The sequence below is a fragment of the Anneissia japonica genome, unplaced genomic scaffold (assembly GCF_011630105.1).
Source record: "Anneissia japonica isolate Jap-2015-1 unplaced genomic scaffold, ASM1163010v1 scaffold2737_len523936_cov211, whole genome shotgun sequence".
NCBI lineage: Eukaryota > Metazoa > Echinodermata > Crinoidea > Comatulida > Comatulidae > Anneissia > Anneissia japonica.
The window spans coordinates 410,426-433,623 of NW_022735439.1; the positions used below are offsets into that span (position 1 = coordinate 410,426).

Here is a 23,198-nt window from a genome sequence, read left to right on the forward strand (position 1 = left end):
GTCCTACCTAGGCCCAGTCGGGTTGTTTGTGGACGACAAACAATTGGTCCTGTCTCTTATACACATCTAGATGTGTATAAGAGACAGGACATACTGTAAATGGATAATTAACACACTTTAGATTTTTAATGACGTAGCTGAAGTGAAGACTTGCCATTTATGAAGATCTAAATTTAAAATGTATAAATAAAATAATGTTATCAGTACATGTATTAACATGGCAGTAAATTAGTAAGATTGACAAGGTTTGTTTGAAGGAGGATGATAAAGTAATATAATAACATAATTTTCCATGTAGTTTTGATTTTTCAGCTCAGGGTTTTCAGCATTTTCCCCTGATTTTTTTTCTCCAGATTAAGGCTACAAAGATTCTTTACACAGTAAATTTAAAGCTGGAATAAACCATTATACAGTATATCATGAAAGTTATATCTGTCATATCACACCAGTAATATATGGTCTTACAAAAAATGTGATCTACAGTAAGATAGGCAGTTCTGTGGTTTAAACTTGATATTATATTCATTCCTACCAAATATGGAGTCAGTTCGTGAATGATGCAACAGGCATGTTCCTAATATGGAAGACACGTGGCACTTCCTGAGCCAAATTGCACGCATCGCTGAGTTTTAAACGGTACCCTCAGACATGTTCGTGTTATGGTGAATGGAGTAGTAACAGTATCGATTCAATTACTATATCAAACTACCAAACATCAATACAATAAACAATTACCATAAATGTTAATGCAAAAAAGAAAAGAATATCATTCAAGAAATTGAATTCCAATATTTAGAATATTTAAATTTTCTTTCTGGAAGTGGACTTTTTTTCCCCCTTAAATTAAAATTTGAAGACGTTGTCATGTACCTTTTCATGAGTCATGACGTCAAAGTGAAACTACTTGAGGCAGGGAGTTGCCTATTGAGGCAAACTGATGAACAGTGTCATGGGAGAGAGTTAAATTATTATTTTCGAACTATCAAAATACATTAACATTTATACTCTAATGCAAACACAAACACTTAAAACCTGAATAGATTAACCAAAAAGTCCAAACAGACCGCATCGATTATCATCAAACCACACCAAACTCGTTTTGGCCGCCCTGTCTAGCCTAGCCCTAGTTTAGTCTTATCAGCCACCAAAGGAATGCATTTACTGTTCTGTAATATAATGGGTAAGTTAATGAGTAGGTAGTAATAATTAGAATTAATACTAAATGGGTTTGTGAACGTTTTATTGTATTTGAAGCAGAGGTATTGTAAAGTAACATTTAATATGAAACCAGGGAGTAGTTGTCACTATAACAACTCCCTGATGAAACGTAGCATATTTCACGGAAATATTTTTGACGAACTAGCCATGGCCAACGTGCTAGCAACGAATGTTCCCATTGGACCCAAAGGAAGGAGAGTCGTGGGCGTGGTGGTGTCAAAGGTTGCTGATATTTGCATATTGTTGTTACGTCTACCCTGGATGGATGGAAAGGTTGTGTGTTTGTGTGAACAAACTGCTCCAGACTTCATTCAGTCTTTTGCAAAACGTACTCGCGTTTTTTTCTGAAAGTGATTACTTCTTTTCATTTAAAACACCATTTTGTTGTAAACAGGTGAGGTTATATTATTATAACTTGATGTTGAATGAGTACATTATTATAATAATTGCTTGCTCGTCCCGCCACTAAAAATAAAATAAGTATAGTCCTACCTAGGCCCAGTCGGGTTGTTTGTGGACGACAAACAATTGGTCTTCTCTAGGGTAGGCGAACTCGTTCGGTGGAGTTAAGAAGGCCTTGCCTGCAACAAATCTAGAGTAGGACTGCCACTTAATTATGTAATCATGGATGTAAGCAAGGACGTTCAAAGTCCTTGAGTGAAGCATCTTGTTGAGTATTTTTTATTTTCCGATTTTGTAATTATTCTAATTTCAAACCGTATTTTAAACATTTGTAGGCTAGTTTTTAATCATTCCTTGTTCTTTTGGTATTTTAACTCCGATTTTAACCGTACAGTTTGCAAAATGAAATCCTGTAAACCCATTTTTTAAACTTTTGTTTGGTACTTTTTTTTTTATCTATTTTATCAATCTTTTTATTGATTGGCTATTTTATTCTGATGTGTCATCTTTGCCTTTGTTTGTGCTGTTTTTTTAGTTATTGTTTGTTCGTTTGGTCAGGGGGTTTAGAGGATACCCACACCTTGTGTTGGGCTCTCAGCCCATGGTGTCCTCTTGGCACCCCTCTGGCCATTTTCTGATTTGTTGTGCCAGAATATGTAATAAATATATAAATAAATTGACCATATGTTATTGTTGGCGAGTATCAATTAACTGCTTAATTCGTTGGCATGCAAACAGCAATTTGTCACTCACAATCACATGGTTAGGGTCACTATATTACCACCTATACTAGGGTAGTCCTTGTCCTACCAACACTACTGCTACTACTACTGCAGCCTAGAATTTAAATAGCTACATGGAAAGCATAGGATTGCCATAGTCGTATGAGCAAAACATAGCTACCAGATAGAAATATGAAATTTTGTTTATTTTTGAAACTGTTAACTTCTTTCCTACTGAGCATAAGTGTTGTAAGTGAACCATTAAATGTACGTACTGTTTGTGGCATTTCGATCTGTTATCAACAGATCTTCCTCAGACAGTGACTGGTTTGCTAGTTGTTGACGTTTCCCGATGTAGTAAAACGCCCTCTACCAGTAGTTTCAGGACTGATTGGTTGGTTGTAAATATTAGATACTGTAGTTTATATGCACCTTCTTCTCTGTTCATGTTATCATGTTTTCTTATCTAAATAGCCTCTCGTATTTGTCTTTTTGTTTATGGCATTCAGTCATCAAATGATGACTGAATGTTCATACATCACAGAAACCAGATGAAACTATTCGAGATTCTTTCCTACTGTCTTTTTCCCTGGCATCCAAAAACCAAATCAGTAATTAATATTTTATTGTCCCCTGAAAGCCCCAATATTAAAATCAATTATAAAATTATATTGCTAATTTTGAAGGAACATAAAAATGACCAACTTTGTCATAGAAATTAGAGAATTGATAAACTGTTATACCCTGAAATGTCTTCCAGTTAGTGGATAAATTTCTATTATTTTTACCATTTTGCACATTAGAATTATGGGTTTAAAACATTTTAATAAAATATCCACTAATTTCTATGTTCCAGGTGATCATTCTTATGTGATTTCAAAATGAGTATGTTAATTTCAAATTGGTTTTGGTGATTGTTGTTTGTTCCAGGGAACAATCCACCTTTAATAATAGAATATTAAGTTTTTTTTTGTTTATTTATTGGACATCCCTGCTGCCTCTAAGATGAGGCTACAATTTGTAGGCCTAACGTTACTAAGTGGAAATAAATGTTCTTCAATGAATGAATAATCACTTCTCTTTCAATTTTACAGATGTTCTTGAAAAACACCTTGTATTGAACAACTGTTTGACACTCAAATATAATGCTACACTTACTGTACCAGCAGATTTACCTAGCACGTTATTGTTAAATCATATTTAATATATTAGTGTGAGGTTTCATTGCCTATTTGAATATTAGTACTTAAAGTTCAACCTTTATGATGTTTAATGGACAGTTCTTTACGTTACATAAGTCGTTGTGTTTTAAATTCTTTTTTCAATCAGTGCATGATGGCTCAGATGAGGGTAGCTATTATTGGACAAAGTCAGTTTGGTGAAGAAGTCTATAAGTTGCTTAGAAGCAAGGGGCATGAGGTTGTGGGTGTGTTTACAGTTCCTGATGTAAAGGGGAAGGCAGATCCTTTGGGTAAGCAGTTACTGTACTAACATATTGCTCTTAGCACTACCTTGTTTCCTGCTTTTATCAAGCCCTGCATTTCTCTTTAACTGTACTGAGTACCGTACCTTATGTTCTGCTCCCAACTAGCCCAAATTTACAGTAAATGCTTATGGCCATTCCTTGTGTTCTGCTCCTAGCAAGCCCAGCATTTTAACAAATATGTTCTGCTCTTAATAATAATAATAATTCTGGATTTATATAGCGCCTCCCATTGACACAACCTCGAAGCGCTTGAACATTATTACCCCCCGGATCACTGGATCAAGCACATATGGAACACACACTCAAGCCCCATAGAGGAATTCCATATTGTTGCAGTTGTATTCAGTGCAGGCTGTGTTTGAACCTACCAGGTACCCACTTGTACTCCTGGGTGGAGAGAGACAACCGTAGATAAAGTGCCTTGCCCAAGGACACAAGCGACTTGCACAGCGAGAGTTTAGAACCCCCGACCTCGAGGTTGGGAGTCCAAACCACAACCGATGCGCCAACCACTTCTAGAAGCCCAGAGAACTACAGTAACATTGCTTGTGGCCCTATGTTGTGTTCTGCTGCTAACAAGCCCATCATTTTAAACACTCTCAGCCCTACATAACTTTATGTTCTGCTGCTTACATGCCTACCACTTTAGCTGCTCTTAGCCCAGCTTGTGTTCTTTTATTAGCAGCAAGCCCAAAATTTTAACTGACTCTAAACCCTACCTTGTGTTTTCTTGTTAGTCTTATACATATTTTTTATCTCCCATAAATCCAATTTGCTTTTTGTCATTATAGCAATATCTGCTGAGCAAGATGGAGTCAAAGTTTTCAAATATCCTCGCTGGCGGGTTAAAGGTCAGCCAATCACTGAGGTTGTGAATGAGTATAAAAGCTGCGGAGCAGAAATAAATGTGATGCCATTCTGTTCCCAATTTATTCCGATGGATGTGATTGATTTTCCTAAAAATGGGTCGATTATCTATCATCCATCCCTACTCCCTAGGCATAGGGGAGCATCTGCAATCAATTGGTAGGTGTTTAACTCAGTCCCTGTTTCTTCACTTTCTCTTTGTATCTTTTATGTATTTTTCTAACATTAATTGTTGTACATAATTATTACATTCCAATTTCCAATGTCAAAAACAAGTGCCACATGCTTTCAAAAATGCACTTTATTTTATATTTCATGAAGGACATTGATGTGTGGGGACAAGAAAGCAGGTTTCACAGTGTTCTGGGCTGATGATGGCCTGGATACCGGCCCAATCTTACTACAGAAGGAGGTTGATGTAGATCCTAATGATACTGTAGACAGCTTGTATAATAGGTTTCTATACCCTGAGGGAATCAAAGCAATGGTAAGGTCCATTCTTTATCCTGTCAAAATAAACCCATAATTAAATAACACATATACCAGTTCTTAATATTTAAAATGTGGCCCAATACATACTTATAATGATGTGAATTTGGTAAAATTTATGACTGAAAACATGGAATGAGTAAAACATTTTTTTGGGAACACAAAAGAAATGGAACATTTTATTCTTTTAAATTGGTGATTTCATCAGTATGACATCATTTTTTATTTACAACACTACCAACATTTTGTGCTTCCGGGCTGATTTAACTCATCCCTGCTTTTAAGGCGCCTTCATATAATATTGTTGGTTAAAATAATATTAAAATTTGAACTTTTGAATGTGAAACAAGCAATGCTACAGTATCGCATCAGAAAGACAAGGAATTTAGATATATTTAAAATATTACATTTTAACATTTCAGATTGGCATTGGTTTTTTTTTTTTTTTGTATATTTCATGATAAAATGATGCAAAAGAACAATGAAGAGATATATTTTAAAATTGCCTTTTATAGGGTGAAGCTGTAGACTTAATATCAGAGAATAAAGCGCCAAGAATCGTTCAACCAGAAGAGGGTGCTACATATGACAAACTATGGAGGAAGAAAGAACTTGCTCAAGTAAGTTGAGAACAGCTATAGCTTAGTAGTTAAGAATGTTAACAGTTCCATGGGTTTACAAATAAAAGGTTTTGACAGTTTCAATTCTTTCCTTCAGGAATGAACAACATATATTTTCGGATGAAACCCATGTTCAATTTTATAGCCTGTTGTATTCTTTTTAAGTAGGAAAAAACAAATGTAGTGATACAGCATTAAATAAGTTATATTTGTTCGGTGCAGATTAATTGGGACCAGCCAGTGGAAGTGCTTCATAACTTCATCCGTGGCAATGACAAGCTACCGGGAGCCTGGACCACTATAGATGGGCAGGTAAAATGTGCATTTGAGTTCAGTCTTAATTTCATATACATATTAGTTACTTTTGGATGCTTGTGACTATATTCACCTTCTGAGACAACATGAAAAAGTAGGAAATCATAAAATGAATCTGCACCTGGTCTGATGGCTACCACAGAGTCTTTGCAAAGAACAGTACTAGCCATATCTCCTCAGAATCTGATTTATAGGCCTATCATTGTACAACTCATCTGTGTGACTTGGTTCTATACTGCCAAGCCCAGTAGACTTTTCTGGGGAAGATTCAGCAAAAGCTAGCATAGACCAACCTTCTTGTATGGTGAATTATTATATAAAATATATTTAATTGAAGGCATGGTGATTATATATAACAATTCAAGTTTTGTTAATTCAAAATATGGTACCCAAGTTAATTTATAGTTTATTTTAAAATTATTTAAATGATTTATATTTAAAATTTTCTAATCCGTTTGTAAATTAAAGCTGTATTATTTAGCTATAAAATAAGACCAAAATCAAGTCTGTAGTCCTACAGAGGCAAAGTTGTGCAAGTTTAATGCGATAAACATTTTCTTCCCATAGACATTGTGTGTCTCCCCCTCCCCCATCCTCCCTCCCCTCAACCATCCCGTACTGTTCTGAATTCTATCAAGCATATTGTCGCTATTTCAAATGCTAAAGAACTAATATTTACAGGTCTGACAGTGCCTTTATTTAGCTATAAAAAAAAATCAGGCTCCGGAGGAAAAAAACATTTTTGATATGTTGTTGAACTGATTTTTTCAGAAAAAAGTTGTTTGACAAAAAACTGAGGAACGGTGAATGAGATACAGATTTTTTAATATTTAAAAACTGGGGGAAAAGGGACCAATTTCATGAAAATACCTTTCTGTTTGGCCGAGATATGAATTAAACCGAATGGTATTTGGAAAACTGTAACAAAACCACTTTTTTGGGTGGCAAGTTCAAAATGTATTGCCATACACAAGATAATAATTATAATATTTATAATTTATAATAAACATAAACATTGATATGATTTTTTTAATTGATTTGTACTATTTAAAGTTATACCCAATATATTGATTTATATTAGTTATTTTAATTATTTATATTGATTATTTTATTAATAAGATGTTTTTTATTTGTTAGCTGAGTGTGAAGACACTGATTCTTGGGGATGGCAGGATGATCAAAGCAGAGATGTACGGCCAGGCACCCCAAGAACTTGAAAAACTTGAACTCACTGACGAAGAGCAACAAATGGCAAGCAAAGTGAAGGTATAGTGTTTACAAAATGCTAATGAATACAGTGTCGCAGTGACAATATGTACTATCCTAATCACCATCATCCAGTTCTATTTTCTACTGATGTTTGCTATAAATTTCTTTACTTTGCCATATGTCTATCTTGCCATATGGTATTCCTACCATATGGCATTCATTGTATTCAATTGTATCAACTACTTAAGTTGTCATAGGCATATCTGCAAAAATACACATACCTACACCTTTTATTTACAAGTTTTTAAATATGCAAGATTCCAAGTATTTTAAATACCTAAACATAAACCTGCTTGAAATTTAATAATGCACAGTATTATTGTAGAATAATATTTTAGAGGTATTATTTAACATAATAAGAATTATATGCAATAAAATTTAAGTTTTTGTGTGTATTTTTACCCCAATATATACATTACAGATTTTATGCATAAGGTGGAACCTACTCTTCTTTCCCAGGGAATTTTACTGTTGCTTTCTTACTCACCAACCGTATAATGCTTCAAGTACATATATAAATATGTATATTCTTACTTAAAGTGAGGCTCCGGAGGAAAACAATTTTTAATATGTCGTAGAAATCACAAAATGACTTTTAAGAGTGGCACCAACCTCAAAATATGTTACAGGTGCTTGAATACATCCTTAATCCATAACCTCCAACCTTATGGTCCTGAGTTCAAATCTTATGTTGGAGACCTGTGTTTCTCAGACTAAAACAATTCCAATCTGCAAAATTATCATATACATCCTTTCTTCAAATGCAATACCTAAAGGTAAATTATAGAACATTGTTGATCATGTCAGTGGACAGACACAATTGAATGTATTGTTATTAGACTCACCAGCTTTAACTATTTAGGTTCTTATTTCTTTTCATAGGATATGTGGATTGGCATTCTCTCGCAATCTGATATTCAGAATGATACTGATTTTTTCAAGATGGGTGCAGGCTCAATGGATGTCGCCAGGTAATTCAGTGTTCTTTATAGCTTGAATGGATGACGGCAACTACATGATTAGGTTTAATAAATTATCGGAATAAATAAAGAATAATGTCATTGATTTACATAAACTTTTTACAATCGTAAGTATTGAAAGTCTTGAAACCTTATCACTCATTTATGTTCTGACGCCAAGAAAACACTTTTTGATTTGATATTTGCCAATCTGTCTCTTTGGTGGACAATGTGGTATTATTATGTTTAAATTTGAAACAGATGTCAAAATCACTAACACACAGGTGTTTTGTTTTTTTACAGACTTGTTGAGGAGGTGAAGGAGAAGTGCGATGTTGAAATACAGAATGAGGATGTATACATGGCAACAACGTTAGAAGACTTCATTCAGATGATGGTTAGAAAACACAGAGGGTTAGATGTCAAGGAATTCACCTATGATGCTGTAAGTTACTTAACACTATTCATGGAGGATGGATGGAGGGAGGGGTTGCAGATTTTTGCGCCCCTAGGCCGAAACAAGCCTACACTCCTGCTATTTTTATAACGACTAAGAACGCTACCTATTATTGGTGTCAACAACAAGTAACGCTACCTATTATTAGTGTTAGTCGTGCATTCCGTTACGGTTCAACAGATATTTTGTCATTATCTGCCTTCCATACTTCATTTTACTTTTCTATCATTTACTATGTTATCCACAGCCAAAGAACAAATTGATAACACAATTATATACAATCAATCAAAACTAAAATATATCATTAATTTACATTTGTATCATTAATTACACTGTCTGCAATATGTCATTTGAACATGCATTATACAATTATGTTTTTTAGGTTGAAATGGATGTTAACAATATGCATTTAAAGTTTCCAAATCAATTATTTATCAACAATGAGTTTGTTGATTCTGAGAGTGGTGTCACTTTTGAAACAGTGAATCCAGCTGATGAGTCTGTGATCTGTAAGGTGGCTAAAGCAAGTCCAGCTGATTGCGACAGAGCAGTGGCCGCTGCAAAGGTACCTTGTCTGTATTTTTTTAAACAAGTGGTGTTGTTATTGTAGACACATCTCTTCTTGTCACTACCTTCTGTCGATTGTAACATGGAACTTTATCAACTCCAATATCTAGGTTTGCTTTACTGGCCTTCATATATTGAATGTCTTAAGTGTATTTTTTCAACAAGTGGTTTTAGTGTAATAGAGTATTTGGCCTTCAATTCCATTGTTTAGGAACATTTCATCTTGTGACTTCCCTTCTGTCCATTTTAACATAGAACTTTATCAACTACAATGTGAGGTTTGCTATACTGGCCTTCATACATTGAATATCTTAAGTTTATTTAAAGTGGTTTAAGTGTTATAGAGTGGCCTCAAATGCCATTGTTTAGCAACATCTCATCTTGTGTCTATCCTTCTATCCTTTTTAACATGGAACTTATCAACTACAGTGTGAGGGTTTGCTATACTGACCTTTATATATTGAATGTCGTAAGTGTATTTTTACAAGTGGTTTTAGTGTTATAGAGTATTTGGCCTACAATTCCACTGTTTAGCAACATTTCATCTTGTGACTACCCTTCTGTCTATTGTAACATAACACAATATCTTGTATTCTTGAGGAATGCATTGTATTCTGAAATAAAAACCATATGTCTCCATTACTATTTTTCACAAAATTCGTTCAAAATGTAAAATGCATTTATTAATTTATTGTGAATTCTGAAACTAATAGTGCATAAAATGATAATAAAATTCTTTATATGTTAAATACAAGGCTAGCCCATGAGATAAGATTAAACAGAGTGAAACCCACATTGAAAGTCTTTATCAACAACATTATATACACATTTTGCTTATAACTGAATATGTTATAAAATGATGTGTTTCTGTAGTATAATATGTAAACTTTACTGTCAAACCTTTTTAGGAAGCATTTGAGGTCGGTGAATGGGGCAAGATGAGTGCCAGAGAAAGGGGAAAGCTTATGTACAGGTAATGACATCAATGTAACCATTGTGTATTATTTCTTTTAACTTGTTTATCAACAAATATATAGTTAGGAGCTTGCCGTTGCTGGCAAGGGTATTATCCAAACATTTTAAAAACAATTTACTATGCTATGGAAATTGGCTTAAAATGGATTTTAATTGAATTGTAATAAAGAGCAACTAACCGCCGTTGTTAACCAGTCTGGTTAATGTTGTGGTAATCTAACGCTTTTCTGTCCGAAAGGGTCCTATCGAATGGCGTAATATTGGCGGTAAAAAGCACAAAGGGTTCAATTTTTTAAAAAGTTTTTGTCAATATGGCACCCGATCAAACCTTACAGCTGTTGCTGTGTAAATGTTGTTGTTCCGAGAGCAATAAATTTAACCTTTCTTTAGTGTCGAAGGGCTGATGACTGTCATCTATTTCTGTTTTATGCCACCTTCCTCAAAGTATACAAAAAATAAAATAAATAATATTGTGTAAATGTTCCTGTGTTGATTCTTTGTCGAATGCTGGTTGACTAATTAAGTTAAACAATAGTTTTCATAATGGCGATGAAAAATGGGAGGTTTACTTTTGACAACCCACTGTCGAAAGGAAGTGAAAAAAATGTAATACCATCGTGCTCAATTGATTCTAACATTAATCTTGTTTGTTTCAATGCATAAATAACGCACACACCGGCTTCATTGCCACAATACCTTTTCAGACAGAACGTTTAAATTTACAAAGTGCTAAATAGACCTAGGCACTTTATTTTGGAATAAGAGAATGAATTATAAATTGAAAGTAAATTTTTGTTCTTTCATTGCAGGTTAGCTGATTTAATGGAGGAGCACAAAGCAGAGTTAGCAACATTAGAAAGCATAGATTCAGGAGCAGTCTACACACTGGCCATCAAGACACATGTTGGAATGTCTATTGACACCTTCAGATATTTTGCAGGATGGTGTGACAAAATACAGGTCAGACCCCCCCTCCCTTCCCTACTCCCAAAGAATGATTAGCTTTGTTTAAAATGTCTTATTACTGTAATCCTATTTAACTGATTATTTTAACTTGCTATTGGGTAATATGGACACAGACCTAAATCATTAATTGTACAGTTTTTATTTTTTAAGAATATCTATTTTTTTCTCATGTAGGGTTCGACAATACCAATTAACCATGCCCGACCAAATCGCAACCTGACGTACACGAAGAGAGAACCTTTAGGGTAAGTTATCTTTCTGCATCTACTGCAGTTAATGCTTTGTGTGAATAACTGGTAACTTTATATATACATGGTCAAGTTGTACCATGTATATTGTATTATTAGCTGATACTTTTAGGGTGTATTCAGACGCATAGTATTTTGGTTGGTATAAAGGTAGACCACTTTTGAATTTCACTGGCTGAATTTGTCAGTGGAATAGTTTATGGTAACTGCTATGGCACCATACTCAGCAACTGTCAGATTAAGCAAACACCAATCCAGCATTTATATACAAGTGTGGACAAAATGAGCAAAGTTTGTTTGTTGTGTTGTGATGTTTGCCCAACCTGATGTGTTATCGTACTGAATGCTCAGTACGTTCCCATGTACTTGCGAAAAGGTAGAACAAACATCATTCGTAATATTGTTTTTCCCAAAGAAAAGAAACTCCATCGGAACAGTATATACAATTTATAACCAATAACACATTGGAAATTATGGTAATATCTTCTGTCAATGAATTAAACAAAACCATTGATAACTAGTGCCAGGGGTGGCGCCAGTGGGGGGCCCATCTCGAGAGGGCTTCCCCCCTCCCCTGTTGGGGAGAAAAACCACAGTTTGTTGGGGAGAAAAAAGTTACATGTATTTTCTGTATAATAGTACTCTAAAACTGATTAAATAAGCCTTTGAAACCCCTAAACTTTTTTAATTTCTGGGGGATTCACCCCTTAGACCGCTTTCGAAATATTTTGAGTGACGCCCAATCGCACCCACTTTGCTCTCTTCGAGGACCCCCATTAGGCAAATCCTGGCATCACCCCTGACAAGTGCAGTGTCCGCTGCCCTGTGTCTGAAAACACTACTGCTGTAAGTAAGCTTCAAGGAGATTTTTGTGACCGTGTCATTTTCATTTCCACTAAAATTTATGCTGATAGTTTTGCATAATCCGTTCTAACAGACACATTGATGAATACATAACCTCCTTGGCGGAAGTATTAAAGCAAGTAAGACATTAATGATCACATTAATGACATGCTCAGTAAGCTTTAGATTTGTTGATGTTGCCTCAAGAATTGGGATTCACAACTACATTTATTGGAGTGGTATTTTTTTTATTGCATCATATAAACAATGATTAAGTCGACAAAAGGGTTAAAACCTATGACGTCTGTCTTATGACTCGATGTTGACTATTAGATGAAAATCCAACAAAAAATACAGACAGACATATTACGTCAATAAAAAAAAATTTAATAAGCTTTGGGACATTGCAATAAATATAAATTGGGTGATTAATGTTTCACATCATCATATATCAACATCAAAAGTAATAAAATGTGGAGAAAAAAAATATACGTTATCGTTGAATATAACATGCTTCTTCAAACTCAAGTCAACCACATTTTATATATATATATATATATATAGATGTGTATAAGAGACAGAAATAAAGAGATTTCATGGTTGTCGAAGGTAAAACAACATAACTGCGCAAAACTATAATGGCAGTTGCATTGTTCTGCCTTGGGACAGCCGTTCAGGCCTTTTCTCTATTCTAATATTCGCTATAAAGAGTCTAAAACTGAAATTTTGATGTCTGGATATTTCCTCTGCTTCACCGCTCATTTTAGCATTAAAATTTTGATATTGAATCAAACACTTAATAGTTTATTTGATGGATGCTGTTTGGAGAGGCACTTTGATATTGGTACACTCTCTCCAGTTGCTTCCTCAGTGTTGTTGGAAATTGATATAATAATATAAATAAATATAAATTTTAATAATTGCATAGTCTTAACTTCTGAAGATTTAACCTATGGTGGAATTTAGAATTACCTTTAATTTAAATAATTGGTCAACTTGCAATATTACATATCAAGCAGTTTAATCTATTGGAAGATAACTACTTGAACATACAAAGCAAGTGAATAAGGAACTGTTTATTGTTTTAGTTTATTACCTCAATAAAGGCAGTTATTTTAATGTGAAACAGAATGAATCCTACAGTCCATGCTAATCACAAGAGTGATACGACACTCTGTCTTCAGCGTGACCACTGACATATTAATTAACTATCAACACAGACACGTAAATGGATTGTTATTTGAAACTTAATAAACCTTTGAATAAATCAATCATGCGTTGTCTAATAAAAGGTTATTGCCACTAATAGGCAATTAATTTCTTTTTGGATAATTCTGCGTGCAGCGAGTTCTGCTGATATCTTGGTACTTGCATGGTATTCAGATGAGATCCAAGTGACTTCAATAAAAAAATAAAATAGCCTAGGATGTTTACATTTCACAAGGTATTCATGGATGAATATGTGCCTGAAATATATTATAATCAATGATTGATTTAGATTTTTTGTTTGTTTATTATAACCAATAAAAATATGGCATGCTATATGCAATCAATCATTATGAATTAATTGAACTTTGGTCCTAAACATCAGTCACTGACTGAAAGATTCCACTTCTGTTTGAAACATTCATTTACAAACCAGTCAATGAACCTCAATCTGGCATGAAGTGTTTTTCATTCATTAACCTTAGGTTCACATCATCTTTGCAAGTATTTTCTTTAGATGAATACCATGTAAACAAGTTACACTGTTGTTGAAAGAAGGCGAGTTGAGCGGTCGAACAGTAAGGCAAGGTTGCTGCTAATTACAGCACTGGTTTGAACCGCTCCTCGCTCAGGGTTTGGTAGGTAGAACCAAGATTTCTTGGATAAGCACTTAAAACAGGGTGTCCAGTGTATGCATCTGGCTTGTGTGCATTTTAGAGAACCCATTGCATCTTTTGAAAAATTGTGGGGGTGGGGAAACCCTGATGCTATGGTTCATTTTATCCCTTTCCTTGTGGAATAATGTGAACTAAGCACCTCTCTACGGCTGCTGCAGTTGTCACAGACCATGCCCATATGCAATTTAGCACAATTAGGCTGCAAGTTATGTGTTATTCTTCTACCTTTACCTTTATGCTAGTTGCTTGTTGAAAGAATTTTCATATTATTGACCTTTGTTCTTATTAATCTAATTTTTCTGAGGAGTTGTGATGTCTTCACAGTGTAATGGGTAATGCAAATGTTTACCCTGCCCCAAATGTCAACCTCTGATAATAATGTAACCAAATGAGAATCAGGATGATAAGTTACAATAAAAAATTTATTAAATAAGCCTCTGAAAGCCCTAAATTGTTATATTTTTCAGGGCTTCGCCCTGGACCACTTCCAAAACATTTTAGAGGACGCCCAACCAGGCCCACTTCAGGTCACCCTAGTATTTACCCTGCCCCAAATGTCAACCTCTGATAATAATGTAACCAAATGAGAATCATGATGATACCACCTTGTATCAGAATATAATCCACATGCTTTTGTGTTAGTCTTACCAATACAACTGAAGAAGAATATTGAACTACCCTAAAGCTAAAAAACTCTGAGGTTACCCTAATTTACTTTCAAATTGATCATTCTTTAGTTACCATGTGATTAATTAGGAGTAGATGGAGTAGATGGACAGATTAAGGATACTTAATAGGAAGTCGTTAAATAATTACTAATACACATTCTAAGCCAAAAAGACTCGGGCTCAATACTCATATGTGATGTTAATATTGTCGACGCAAGTATTTACGGGCTTATTGAATGAATCAAATGTTAATATATAGTGTTTTTCATATGTATTACAATCTTGCTTTTTAATACTTCATAATTAACCAAATTTTACACCACTTCAAATCACAATAGCTGTTAGCAGGGTGCAGGCGGGGCCAAGGCCACAAGGGTAAAACAGAAATTGAATTTGAAGAGAAAGTCATTCATTTTAGATGACTACTGTAAATGTCTAAATTAGATGTGGGTCCCATGGCAGTTGTCAGAACCTGTCATTTGGGCCTTGGTAACTGACTACCCCCTCCCCCAGTGCCTAGGGCTGCACTCATTAGCCTTGTCAAATATTTGCATATCATAAATTCATATATACAGTGACTTATAATTTTAAACCTTGCTGCTTCTACTTACTGCAACTATAGGGAAATATTGCACTGTAGACACAAGTCTCCAACAATCGCAATAACATTCTGTACAATGAACCATAACATTTTAAAAATAATATGAAAATGACATTACCATACATAATATTCATTTAATATTCCAAATCTGTATCTTTATTTGTAGAGTATGTGGCATTGTGGTACCATGGAACTACCCATTGATGATGTTAGCTTGGAAGATGGCTGCCTGTATTGCTGCTGGTAACACGGTTGTTTTAAAACCAGCCCAAGTCACACCTCTGACTGCTCTCAAGTTCTCTGAGCTGGTGGTTAAGGCTGGATTCCCACCAGGTGTTATCAATATCCTGCCTGGATCAGGTAAGGAGAATTCAACTTTATTCTTAGTTGCCTACAAGGTAAACTTTGTGGTTGCCCTACATCTCAAATGTAAGCCTACTTCTCTGGAAAAAAAATTATTTGTAATGGTTTTACCATTAAAATTTATTGTTCTGACAGCAGTATTGTCAATTAATACACTACTTTTCATCATACATTAAGCTGTGTGGACTATAGTACCTGTCTCTTATACACATCTGCAAGGATGTGGTGCTGTGTTCTTCAACAAGGGAGAGAATTGCATCGCTGCTGGAAGACTTTTTATAGAAGACACCATCCATGATGAATACATCAAAAGAGTTGTAAGTTTTAAAATCCTTTTGTGTCGTTTTTATTTTAACTTACAAGGGAACAAGAACGATGAAAGCAGTTGTAAAAAGATATTTACTGGCATAGTTTTCTTAATTTTTCTTTTTCCGCTGGTTATATTTTTTTAAGCACATTAAGCATTTCTTTAAAATGGATAGGAGCTCTATACAAATCTTATTACAGTATTATTATTATTATTATTGTTATTGTTGTTATTATTGTTATTGTTATTATTATTATTGTTATTATTATTATTAAAGTCAGATCAAGAATAATCAGTGTTTTTTTTTAATTGTACTTTGTGTATTATGGTTTAAGAGAACAGTAATTTTAACAGAGCTGATAATTAGAGTGCCATCATAAGAACAATGAGAGCAGTTGTTTAAAGTCTTATAAAAAAAATATACAGATTAGTATATTTTTTTGGTTAATTGTACTTTACATATGTAGTTATTATTATGCATTATTTTTATCATGAAAAACATTATTTGGATTGCTCAATAGGTAGAAGAGGTGAAGAAGATGAAGATTGGTCATCCTCTCGATCGTTCCACGAGTCATGGTCCACAAAACCATCGAGCTCACCTTGAGAAACTTGTTGAATATTGTGAGATCGGCATCAAGGAGGGGGCCACTTTGGTGTATGGGGGAAAGCAGGCAGATATGCAAGGTTTGTTACTGATAATTTTACACTGGCATCAAGGAAAGGAGGGGAAGAGGAGCTACTTAAAAGATAATACTAACAAAAAAATAATAATGGTAACAATTGTGGAACATTATAATGTTATTACGATAACAAAGTTGATGCTCTAGTAAACAGTGAACATTTTTGCAGCAGTAACAAATTTCTCGTAACTCATATAATTAGCTAGCCACTTTAGATTCAGAAACATGTTGACTATATAACAATTGACCTGTATTGTAAATATATCTTCAGGTGACTTGGCCTCATTTCTTGTTCTACATTTCTTGCTTATGATTTTATATATAATAAAAGAATGGGTCAGGTATTGCATCATTAGTAAATTATAGTTGGCTTTTCAGTTTGCATCATCCATAGTAAAGTTAATTCATTATTCCTCCTCATCAGTAGAGATGTGTCATCATTGCCATGGTGATGTATTATGATTACCATGGTAATGAGAAAATTTGACTTTGATGAATGGACAGTCAATTACAAAATAAATTTCATGTGATGGGTTTTTCCTTTTTTTGTTCTTAATTTTAAATATCTGTAAGTATTATTTTACATAATAAATAATACTAATATATTTATATAATTATTATTGCTGTTATATAGTTTATTTTTCTATTATAGGTTTGTTCATGGAACCAACTATATTTACGGATGTAACTGATGATATGATGATGGCACAAGAAGAATCATTTGGGCCTATCATGGTTGTCTCAAAGTTCAGTTCAAGGTAAAAATAGAATGTGGCAATGATAGCTGTTCACAGCCACTTATAATAATAAGGTGTCAAATATCAGGTTAGTTATAATAAATAATGTTTTATTTTGTTGATTGATTTAGTGACGTAGATGGTATGTTGCGTAGTGCAATGTTCTGTGAAAGTGTCTACAGTATTCTATGCATACTGATAGTGTCTAAAAACACTAGGCGATTTCTGTTACCTCTTTTGAGGCTACGGTAGTTGAAGTAAGAACTACAGGTGGTTGGGATAGGAGGAACATTAAACTCATCATGTCTATACAGTTCATCTGAAATGTGTTGTTACTGTAAAACATGTGATTGAGAACAATTCAGCTGCTACAATCTTATTAATATTACTATTAATTATGTATTTGAATTATGTTTTGGGTTGTGTTGTTGGTCTTCTTCATCTGCTACTACTAGTGTTGCCATTATATTTTTAGGTTCTGTTGTTGGTCAGGCTTTGACAGATCACCCAGATATCCGCAAATTAGGTTTTACTGGATCTACTCCAATTGGCAAACAGATCATGAAAAGGTACGCACAAATTATTATCTGAATAATTTTCATGAGAGTGAAAATACAGTATTTATTTGAAAGTGGAAGAGGGAATTTGTGGATGTGGCTTGGTAAATTATTTAGTGTTTTCTTGTCTTGTCATCAGCATTATGGATTTTCATTTTACTAAGAGCGAGTACTTAAATTAAAAAAAAAGATATACTTAGCTTTTCTAATGAGTGTTATAATAGGTAGATGTTGCCATAGTGACGTATCAATTTATGGATTTTATTTTTATATGGAAGATTATTTATAATAATTTCTCAATACCAATAAGATATACATTTTTTTTTAAATCTTCAGTTGTGCTGAGAGTAACTTGAAGAAAGTTTCTCTTGAACTTGGTGGTAAATCTCCTTTGATTGTGTTCTCTGATTGCGATCTGGATCGTGCTGTGCGGCAAGGATGTGGTGCTGTGTTCTTCAACAAGGGAGAGAATTGCATCGCTGCTGGAAGACTTTTTATAGAAGACACCATCCATGATGAATACATCAAAAGAGTTGTAAGTTTTAAAATCCTTTTGTGTCGTTTTTATTTTAACTTACAAGGGAACAAGAACGATGAAAGCAGTTGTAAAAAGATATTTACTGGCATAGTTTTCTTAATTTTTCTTTTTCCGCTGGTTATATTTTTTTAAGCACATTAAGCATTTCTTTAAAATGGATAGGAGCTCTATACAAATCTTATTACAGTATTATTATTATTATTATTGTTATTGTTGTTATTATTGTTATTGTTATTATTATTATTGTTATTATTATTATTAAAGTCAGATCAAGAATAATCAGTGTTTTTTTTTAATTGTACTTTGTGTATTATGGTTTAAGAGAACAGTAATTTTAACAGAGCTGATAATTAGAGTGCCATCATAAGAACAATGAGAGCAGTTGTTTAAAGTCTTATAAAAAAAATATACAGATTAGTATATTTTTTTGGTTAATTGTACTTTACATATGTAGTTATTATTATGCATTATTTTTATCATGAAAAACATTATTTGGATTGCTCAATAGGTAGAAGAGGTGAAGAAGATGAAGATTGGTCATCCTCTCGATCGTTCCACGAGTCATGGTCCACAAAACCATCGAGCTCACCTTGAGAAACTTGTTGAATATTGTGAGATCGGCATCAAGGAGGGGGCCACTTTGGTGTATGGGGGAAAGCAGGCAGATATGCAAGGTTTGTTACTGATAATTTTACACTGGCATCAAGGAAAGGAGGGGAAGAGGAGCTACTTAAAAGATAATACTAACAAAAAAATAATAATGGTAACAATTGTGGAACATTATAATGTTATTACGATAACAAAGTTGATGCTCTAGTAAACAGTGAACATTTTTGCAGCAGTAACAAATTTCTCGTAACTCATATAATTAGCTAGCCACTTTAGATTCAGAAATATGTTGACTATATAACAATTGACCTGTATTGTAAATATATCTTCAGGTGACTTGGCCTCATTTCTTGTTCTACATTTCTTGCTTATGATTTTATATATAGTAAAAGAAGGGTCAGGTATTGCATCATTAGTAAATTATAGTTGGCTTTTCAGTTTGCATCATCCATAGTAAAGTTAATTCATTATTCCTCCTCATCAGTAGAGATGTGTCATCATTGCCATGGTGATGTATTATGAAGATGTGTATAAGAGACAGACTTCATAATTAACCAAATTTTACACCACTTCAATACACAATAGCTGTTAGCAGGGTGCAGGCGGGGCCCAGGCCACAAGGGTAAAACAGAAATTGAATTTGAAGAGAAAGTCATTCATTTTAGATGACTACTGTAAATGTCTAAATTAGATGTGGGTCCCATGGCAGTTGTCAGAACCTGTCATTTGGGCCTTGGTAACTGACTACCCCCTCCCCCAGTGCCTAGGGCTGCACTTATTAGCCTGTCTCTTATACACATCTAGATGTGTATAAGAGACAGGTTTAATTTCATCAAATAAGAGACAGTTGCTGCACCATTCGGAGGTTTCAAACAGTCTGGATTTGGCAAGGATCTCGGTAAGTTCTTTGCATACATACCAAGGGGAAAAGTAGTATAAGTAACAGCATTGCAGCAAATAAAGTAATTTGAAAGGGGGATGTTTGTCATAATATAGGTTTGCCTGCTAATTGTTCACTCTCTATAAAATATCTTGTAAAATTTAATTTTAATATGATTAAAAATATCAAAGCAAGGTACTCAGATACATAGCCTAAATTCATATATTTGATTGGAAGATGAAGAACTAATTTGACTGTGCTACATCAGTTGTGGGTGACACTTTATATCAACTGTTGTCTATTCCCAGCACATTGCTTGCTTTCTAGGATGCTCTATGTGTTTTCACTGTCATGTTTGTGCGTATTTTACCCAACTTACTTGATTAATCTTTAAAACCTGCCAGTTACAATGATTGTAGTTGATGTATTTTCATCCTACTTTCATCGCTGATTTGTTAACGGGTGTACATGCTCTAATACAAGTGAATTTTCCAAAATGTTAAATTAAGAGGAAACGTCAAGTGAACAGAGAGAAAGGGAACAAACCAGAAATCAACCACTTCATTTGTAATCTGTTAGATTTAAGTGAGCAGAGAGTTCACAAACTAGAAATTATCTGCTTCATTTGTAATCAGTAGGTTTAATAACTGATATTGTAGAATTTAGTATTTCTACGTTAAACAACAAATTTGCTGTAACTTACTGATTATTTTGCAGTCTTATACCTTGGATTCAAACCTTACAAATCCTAGGATTTTTTCTTATTTTGTATCTATTTCCTGTCATTAATATTTGTGAATCTGTGTTTTTATTACTTATATAATATCTTACATAATCATTTTTTATTATTTATTTTTCTTTAGGTGAAGAAGCTCTCCATGAATATCTGCGGACAAAGACGGTGACAATAGAGTATTAGATGTCCTGAAATGTGTTGAACTCGAAAGTAAAGTATTAGAGATCAAGAACGATAAAGTGCTGAATTATTGCCTACAAATGCTGCTGTTTAACATGTTTTGAACCATTTTACATAACTCTATTATTATTTCAGTATAGTTAGTTTTTTATTATATATATTTTATATTGTTACTTTAAGACAATTTTTAATGACGAAAATTATAATTATAATTCTTAATTTTTACATCATTTTTTTTAATTAACACTGGTAATTACTGCAAAAAGTTATCATTATACTTAGGTATGGTTAGTACAGTAATACAAATTTTATCTTGCAGCTGAAGGTTTTCCATAATTTTAAGAACAATAATAATAATAATAATAATTAACTAACTATTATCCTAAAGAAATAGGGGCTCTGTATTACTGAGATAACAGTACTATTAATATTTGTTGCCTCAGTTACTTTTTTTATTTTTTATTGTGAGAGTTTATTTTCAGGCTCTACTTAACTTGGAGGTCAATAGCAGCGATAATCAGTTCACTACTTGTACTTGGTTACAAGTGAGTTCACTGCTGTGGTTGTTTTTCACTATTCTAACTTAAACAGTATACATGAGATGTCTAATTCTTGTTAGGATGCTTTATCTAAATTACTCTGAGCTATATTTAAAATGGTTATTTTCATTTTGAATGGCATATAATTAAAATAACTTCTTGTATGTCTGAGTGGGACTTGTAAACCAATTCCTGATGTCAGCCCGCATCTTGCATGTACATGTTTTAAAACTTTTATCTGTTTAATTGTAAATCAAGTTATAAACAACACTGTGTTATAGATATCATATGCTTAAATAATATATTGAGAGTAGTTATTTATCACAACAACATGTCATTTTAATTTCTGTTGATTATGATTTTGAAGGGTCTTCCAAAAATGTTTACCAAAGTTATTTTAGAGAAATTTAGAATGTAAAAGAACAATTTTGATGGGATACATTTTTGAATAAACCCCAAGTTTTATTATACACTTAGTATTATCTGGCACATCACAAAACTATTTTTACTACATTATTTTAATAATAATGTATGACTGTCTCACCCCTTGTAACATTTCAGTGTGTACAGTCCCCCCCCCCCTCGTAACATTTTGGTGTGTACAGCTTTTTTTGTTTTAGTGTTAAAGTGAGCTATTTATAAAGATCAAGTTTTCTAACATTTTAAAAACATAAAAAAATATATATATAATATATTAAAGAGTGGTAATTGTGGTTTGCATAGTGTACTGTAAAATAGTATGCACATGTGATGCATTAATGAGGGTGCTTGTGTGCACTAAAAGAGCAGTTGCCATAGCAATTGTGCTTCTCCTTTGCAACCTTAAAGTTGGAGGTCCAATCCCTCACTGTTCATTTGGCTTGTGTCCTTGGGCAAGGCACTCAGTTGTCTCTGACCAACCAGGAGGACAAGTGGCTACCTGGTAGGCACAAAATGTGCTGATTACAGCTGCAACATGGTGGAATTCTCCCCAGGGAGCTGAGCATATGTTCCATATGGGTTTGATCCATTGACCAGGGGTAATAATGTGAAGCGCCTAGAGGCCTTGTTGGCATGAAACGCTAGTAAGTCACATATAATTACAGTGTATGTGTACATGCATGACAAAGTATGTGATTTTTTATTTTTTTATTTATGAACATGAGAGAGCATACTAGAATGGTTGTATGCTCATTTGTGTTCATAGACATGATGGTACTGGCTCATGTACTTATGCATGCACATGTATGCGTGCACACACAGGAATACATGCTCATTTGCTCAAATGAATACATATATACATGTGAGAAGAGGTCCATGTTCGTGTGTACTGTACATGTATGTTTAAGTATATTGCAACTCAGTTATATTGATGTGCCATATGTCTATTCTGTGACACTTTTTTTGAAATGCCTAAGAATGTTAGAGAAAAACAAATTAGTATTTTTTAATGATTTACTGTATCATTAAATCCAATGGGCATCGAATAGATTGAAAGAATTGTGATGCTGTATTAAAAGTTATTGAATTATTTC

At 33.8% G+C, this 23,198-nt stretch overlaps 1 protein-coding gene across 1 annotated transcript; it reads left to right on the forward strand.

Annotated features, from left to right (window-relative positions):
- The first annotated feature begins 1,279 nt into the window (after positions 1 to 1,279).
- LOC117116613 (cytosolic 10-formyltetrahydrofolate dehydrogenase-like) lies at positions 1,280 to 23,198 on the forward strand. Its single transcript, XM_033260686.1, has 20 exons — positions 1,280 to 1,612; positions 3,672 to 3,813; positions 4,620 to 4,854; positions 5,017 to 5,182; positions 5,700 to 5,804; positions 6,027 to 6,116; positions 7,257 to 7,385; positions 8,271 to 8,359; positions 8,651 to 8,792; positions 9,187 to 9,369; positions 10,280 to 10,344; positions 11,156 to 11,306; positions 11,487 to 11,557; positions 15,722 to 15,915; positions 18,121 to 18,214; positions 18,539 to 18,737; positions 19,249 to 19,556; positions 19,736 to 19,764; positions 20,191 to 20,247; positions 21,093 to 23,198. The coding sequence occupies exons 1-20, from the start codon at positions 1,388 to 1,390 to the stop codon at positions 21,146 to 21,148; spliced, it is 2,730 nt and encodes a 909-aa protein (XP_033116577.1). The 5' UTR covers positions 1,280 to 1,387; the 3' UTR covers positions 21,149 to 23,198.

Bases quoted from the DNA above. Each gene is read 5' to 3' on its own strand.
- LOC117116613 (XM_033260686.1), top strand. From the start codon at position 1,388: ATGTTCCCATTGGACCCAAAGGAAGGAGAGTCGTGGGCGTGGTGGTGT. The intron at 10,345-11,155 runs GTAATGACATCA...CTTTCATTGCAG, and splicing joins AGGGGAAAGCTTATGTACAG to GTTAGCTGATTTAATGGAGG. The intron at 15,916-18,120 runs GTAAGGAGAATT...TTATATTTTTAG, and splicing joins CAATATCCTGCCTGGATCAG to GTTCTGTTGTTGGTCAGGCT.